The sequence below is a fragment of the Cariama cristata genome, unplaced genomic scaffold, assembly GCF_000690535.1.
Source record: "Cariama cristata isolate BGI_N322 unplaced genomic scaffold, ASM69053v1 scaffold26508, whole genome shotgun sequence".
Lineage (NCBI taxonomy): Eukaryota > Metazoa > Chordata > Aves > Cariamiformes > Cariamidae > Cariama > Cariama cristata.
The window spans coordinates 5,999-12,666 of NW_009632017.1; the positions used below are offsets into that span (position 1 = coordinate 5,999).

Below are 6,668 nucleotides of genomic sequence, written 5' to 3' on the forward strand. Positions count from 1 at the left end.
AGAAAGATAATTCATTTATGTGTTTCCGTGAAAGCGACTAGGATAATATTTGGTTAGTACAGATAACTATCATAAAACAAGGTTTGTTTTCCTAGAAAAGGGGGTATACTAGCTCGACTATGCCAAAAAAAAAAAGAGCATGCCTAGGATCGAGAGGAAGGCTGTGAATTGCTCACTTATGTTGTTTCAGTGCAACTGAAGAATACAGGGAAAACACGACCTTTTAGCTAAGTACTTTCGCTCTTGTAGGAGGGGAAAAGTGCTTCAGTTTTTAGCTGAAGGCAGACTGAAATGTGGTTTGTTTGAGCCTAATACACTTGCCTGAAGTGCAAGAGCACGTAAGTTTAACTGAAGGCAAAGCTTTGTTCTTTCTTACACTAGACAGTGTTAGTCTCTAGTGGATTAACAGCTTCCCAGCTATTGCACAGCTAATACCATGGACAGGAGGACAACACTACTGTGGCTTGACTGAAGGTAGACAGTAATCAGCCTTGACAAGGCCCCTGTGGAAAAGATTATCAAATACAGCACACCAGGCTTTAACCAATAGGACTTTATTCTGTTGGTATCTCAACCAAAAAAAACCTGAGGTACAATACAGAAGTGTGGCTAAAAAAAAGAAAAAAATTCTTCAAATTATGGTCTGATTTATTGATGTTGGTTAAATAACCAAGTTTGAGATTATTGTAAAGCAAAAGACATATGCATTCCACTACTCCTTTTCATCTTCAGGAAAGCACAGAGAATTTCGCCTATCAAAGTATGTCATTTTCAGGAAGATCTAAGTACCACTTCATTATTACCAGAAGGGCTAGCTAGCATGCTATCATCTAATACCAAAAACTCCACCAGTCCTTCCCCTTGCTTGAAACAAAGTTCTGGCCTTTGAAGGGACAGAGCATTTGTCCCCTTGCACAAAGGAGTTCACACCTCACTGCTCTGATAGCCTCCCCGTGTTCCTACTCAAGTGCTTGAAGTCTGACCACAGCATATCCAGGTAAATGTGATCCCTAAACCAGACTAGCAGGGTACAATTTCTACAGCATCAAGGAGTAGTACAAGGCACAGTACTTTGCTATGCTCTTTACCTTAAAATTTAAGGGAATGTCAATTAAGGCTGATTATCAATATATCGTAGCCTCCCAGTAATAGCTGGAGTGCTCATAAAATTGGGTAATTGTTTCCCATGTTCATGTCCAGTTTAGATAAAAATCAGTTCTTGTCCGGTTCAAGAAACATTGCAAATCAGGTATAGTGATCACTTGTTGCAGCTGGAACATTCATTCATGCATCACTGCTCATTCTGCTGCCCCTCTGTAACGGCAGACACCCCTCCTTGGCCCTTGTTGACATCGCTGATACACGCCCACAGTCCGTCTACTGATTCCTTCCATAGTGTGACCTCAAAAACAGACCAGGAAGAAGTTTCAGCCTTAGTACATTTTCAGCTTCCTGTTTCCTTGCAACTATCATCACTAGTTTGGCGATAGTCTACAGTTAATAGAAGTCAAGCGTTGCAGCATTGTTCTAAGTATCAAGTTATTTGTTGCTGCATACTGAATAATCATCCAGTGGTAAAGGGAGAGTATGTGAATTCTGCTGTTAGTACCCTGCAAAATAAAGTTAAGCCTGCATTTCTGATCTCCAGTAAGGACTAAGAATGCAGTGCAAGTAGTTTGCCAAAGGTTAGGGTCTTCCACCCCCCTCTCGATAAGTCAAAATAAAGAACTTCACCATTGCAGCAAAGGATCTACAACAGTCTTGTCTTAAACAAAAGTGACAATAGCTTGTCTCATCTCAGCTCTTCTGAAAAGATGGCATGCAGGAGTAAAAGCCAAGGCAGCAGTACTCACTTTATTGTCTCCTCCAGACACTGCAAGAATATTTGCAGTAATGGACCAACTCACATGCCAGACAACATCATTGAACTTGTGCAGCAACTTTGGTGACCATGAATTTCCAGAGGCGTCATCACACGTCCAGATAAACACTCTGCCATCCTAGAGAAGCAAGCAGACCAAGCTGGTTGGACTGCTAGTTACCACACAGAAAAGCAAACCTCAACGGCACTTAGAGATACACTTCCAAATCACAGCTCCGATATGAACCCTAGATGTGTGTACGTGGATTTTTGCTTAACAGAATGAAGGGGCTGTTTCCTTACCATAGCTAAAAGCAAGACAGGAATACAGCTCTCTGATGAGAAAAACTACCTACGAAAGATGACTTGCAAATACCAGAGAAAAGGTCCCAAAATACATATATATCAGCTGAAATTCTTTGCCCAGAATGAGATTTTGCATTCCAGCCACATGACTAGCAAGTTAGCTGCTTACTGAGTAGTCCTTCTAGATATATGTAAAAAAAAAAAAAAAAAAGCACATTTACAGCATTATTAGCAGCAAGAACACTACAGCCAATATGAGGGGTGACGACATCAGAACTGATTAAGAATGCCTGTTATTAGAAAACAGTATTTTTAGCAGGAAGTTCAGTGAATTTGATCCAGAGATGTTAAAATGTAACACTAGTTTGAAGGTCTTACTCACAGGGAGATCATCCACCTCATGATTTTCAAAATAAAAGACAGTCTTTGGTACAGAGCCACACACACACAAACCTTTGTCCAGAAATGCTTCTATTGGGCTTCCTAGCTTGGGAGACACAGGAATCAAAGGCTCTTATGCACAGACCCAGATAGATATAGCAAAGGATTGACAAGAGGACCTGTTACAGCAGTTCCATCCTTATCATGCCTTTACTTGAGAAAAGAGGAAGGAAAGAAATGGAAACGAGGGCACTGAGAGCCTGCCCCTGGCACTCCCACAGAAGCCTCACCTGTGAGCAACTAGCAATGGTGCTTGTTGGCAAACCTATGGATGGAGCCCAGGCTACATCTCGAACCCAGTCACTATGAGCCTCCAGCTTCTGCTCTTCTTTCCACTGGCCATCTTCTTCCCTGAAAACATATTTGTACAATCAGAAGGGTGCAGCAGCAGCCAGTCATATTTCCCATGTCCTGTTCTGGGCTTTGGTTTTGTAGCTTTCAGACTCCTGGTTTATCCAGGTAATACAAAGCCCAAGTGTTCCCTACTCTTCTCCAAAAAGCTCTATGGCTTAAACTGACAAAATCCCTTCCAGGGGACAGAAAGCAGCACAGGCAAAGAGTATTTGATCTTCGGTTACTGCACAGAAATCTGCTATTGCCCAAGTATCAGTGGTAATCACATAGAGTTAGAGAACCACTTTCCAAGATAAGATAGAGCAGGGATCGCACAAATTGCTACAGCCATGTGAGAGATTGTACATCACTCAGTTGTTCCCGTCTTTAAAGCACTTCTGTAAAATGATAATTCAAAGATGAAAGCACAGAGATGCTGAAAATATTACTTGAGATACCAATGGGGACATCAAAAGACTATAAGGGGTATCAGGTTTTATAAGTTGTTAACTCTGGCAACAGAGCACTTACTTCCAGATCTTGACAAGGTTGTCACAGCCACCAGATGCAAATCTTTTGATGTAGTTTGGTTTTTGACCAGATGGCTGTTCTATAAGGCTTCCTGGTACAACAGCAGGAGCCCAGCTAACTGCATTACATCCAATCTATTTAATGAAAAAAATATCATTATTAAAAATTGCTTACTTTAAATAAATAAATAAAAGCTGATGAGAGGGCAAAAGACACCTAACATACTCTATTGGCGGTGGGGAGAATAAACCCATCTTAGGAAAATAGGAGTCTTGCACAGTGCTGGATGGATATCGGATGAATAAGATACAGTCTAGTCTCAATAGGCACTTATTCAGAAAGCCTTCCTTAGGTAGCCAAGTAACCATTTTATGTGTAAGTATCATCTTGGATATATAAACAGTGTAGACAGAGATATAAACTGAAAAGACAAAAGACATATGCAGTTGCTAAGATTTAGGAATGCAGGAGCAGAATGAACCTTTGGTCTGGAGCCCAATTTCCTTTTATTGAGAGCCACTGCTGTTAGCTTATGAAGTTCTGCTTATGCAAAAATCCCCAGTATATTGGGAAAAACAAGAGACCAGCAGTTTTTCCAGCTTCAATTTATTCACAGTCAGTTTGTACAGGTGTTCTTAGTACCAAGGCTTTTTCCTACCAGGTAACTTCCAGCACTGTGTTTAACAACAATGCTTAATAAACAGGTATTATCAGTGCTTCACATGTCTTGCTTTCTACTTCATTTTAGTGACTACAAGGTATACCTTCCCACTCTGGATTAATTTAAAACAAATTATTATTGATTCCGGAAACTGTTTCACATAATTTCATTGTATTTCAGTATTTATCTAGTCTACAAGTTCTTTGAGGCATGAGCTTGGTGTTTCTCTGTAGCTCCAAGAACTCTGTGCTGCTCCAAAGAAACAGACTTACCGTATGTGCATTGCTGATCTTTTTGACTTCCCATTGCCCGTCACCTGTGTAGCTCAGTAACGAAATGGCCCCATCAGAGCTCCCGCAGGCCAGGATCAGTCCATAGTCATGTGGTGCCCAGCAGACAGAATTCACTGTGAAAGGTGAGACAGACTGGATTACAGCACAGTGACTACGTAGAACTGACTAACCAATTCCCTGACTAATATTAGGGGAATAGTCACTAAAAGAGAGCAGCTTTCAAAGCTAAGAATCTTAACATTCCTGAGTTTCAGCAAAGCCAGTTAATTAACATTGTTTACTGAATGACAGAAAACTGCCTTTATTTTAGAATGAGAACACCAAAAGAGCAGTCTTAACTGAAGACGAAAAACTCTTGACTATCCCCTGCAACAGTGAAGAGTATCGCTGACTCTAGAACAAAAGCTGAATGGCATGCACAGTATTTAAAGTCTAGATTAGTAACACCACAAAGCTGGAGACTTCTCAGGTCTGCAAGCAGGAGGACCAACCATCTGAACAAAACAGTCTCCACTGTAAAACAAAGCACAGCACACTAAAATTCTCCTTTTTCCTTTCTTCCTGTAGTGGATATGTACAATATTTTCCTCAAGAAATCAGTACCCTACCATGTTGTTTATTTTAAAGCTGATTTACTTGTGATACGACTCCTACGCAAAGATCATATGAATCAGGACAGGAGGTTAACCAGCAATACGACCTTATGCAAATGTTATGTCTACGCTGAATAGATTTACTGTCTCTCCACTAATTTATCCTGGTTTGACAGAGGCTTAACACTTCCTTAACACTGATGGATTTATTCCAATCTTACCTGAACCCTCCCACATTCCCAGTCTCACTTCCCAGCTCCAGACCCCACATACCTGAGGAATCATGCCCTGTGTACTCATATGTCTTTTCCCAAGTGCCATTTTCTTCCTTCCAGATAATAACCTTCCTGTCATAGGAACAGGAAGCCAAGATATTTCCGTACATAGGATGAGCCCAGGCAACCTGCCACACAGGACCTTCATGCCTGCAAGAAACAATGTTGTCTGGAAAAGCTGAGAGAAACCCATTCTACTTGTGGCTGTTTCACAGCCATCGTTACCGTAAATCGGTGTTCTGTAAGTGATTAATGCAGATACGAGACTTTACCCTCTCAGGTCCGCAATGAGGATTTGCCCTCCGTTCCGAACATCAAAGATTTTCACAGATCTGTCTGAAGAACAGGTCGCTAACCGAGTGCCATAGTAATCCATCTGAGCATCATGCTACAAGGCAACGGAAAAGCTGCTGTCAGCACGTATGAGCTCCGCTTTGTTAACAAATCTTATTACATTTTAAAAGTAGCTGTAAGAATTGTGAACAGATGACTGAGTCCCAGCATGACAGGTTAAAAAGGATAGTTTTTAGACAATCCAGGCAAGCCACAGAAGTCATTTATTTCCCCAATTGCTCTTTTCACTAACTATACAAGTGCTACACAGAAGCAATTTAGGGAATTCAGAGCAGTAATGCACCACATTTTCAGGAGAGGACAGGAAATTAGTGCCACTGACTATAAAGTCATGACCAGTTACGTATTTTTGTTTCTTAATATGTAAAGTGGGTGTAGGAATACCGACACCTCTTATTTATGTTTGAATCTTCATTATTTAACTGGGCTTCTCGCTTTTACAAATTACTTTGAAATTTTTCCTCCTATCTGTACTTACACGTCTATTCCCAGAAACACCCATATAAAGGAAAATCAGTTTCATCTGCTGAAGTTCTGTTCCATTTAGTATACGCATATATATTGTTTCATAGAAATGAGCAGAAACATGCTTAGGCATGAAAATAAGAGTTTTAAATCTTTCCCTTTCCCCCGGTAGCTACATTTTCCTGTCCACACCATACAAAATAGCACAATCAGAACTGCAGACAGCATTTGCCATCTAAAATCCCATGTGCATCGTTTATACAGGTAGGTACATCACGCTCTTCACCCCTCGTGAGACAGTGCCATGAAGCAGTTTTGTTAAGAGAGCGCAGTTACCAGAGCCGAGCGGCGGATTTGTTAAAGAACAGCTGCCCCCCCCGCACACTTACTATCATGTCCTCATGAGAGGTGTCCACGGTGTTAATTACCGAGACCTGCGGGGGGAGGAGGAAAAACAAGGATAAGTACATTGCACACCATCGCCTGGCCGAAGGCGGAGAGCTTGCCTCCCACGCACGGTGCAGCACGCCAGCCCCGGGACCCCGGACCTCCCAG

At 41.5% G+C, this 6,668-nt stretch overlaps 1 protein-coding gene across 1 annotated transcript; it reads right to left on the bottom strand.

Annotated features, from left to right (window-relative positions):
- Positions 1-533: 533 nt before the first annotated feature.
- SEC13 (SEC13 homolog (S. cerevisiae)) lies at positions 534-6,583 on the bottom strand. The gene is made up of 8 exons (XM_009706198.1): positions 6,503-6,583; positions 5,567-5,682; positions 5,293-5,444; positions 4,406-4,539; positions 3,473-3,606; positions 2,839-2,959; positions 1,854-2,000; positions 534-1,402 (listed from the first exon to the last, which is right to left on the bottom strand). Exons 1-8 carry the CDS (start codon positions 6,581-6,583, stop codon positions 1,292-1,294), a joined length of 996 nt encoding a protein of 331 aa, XP_009704500.1. The 3' UTR covers positions 534-1,291.
- Positions 6,584-6,668: the final 85 nt, after the last annotated feature.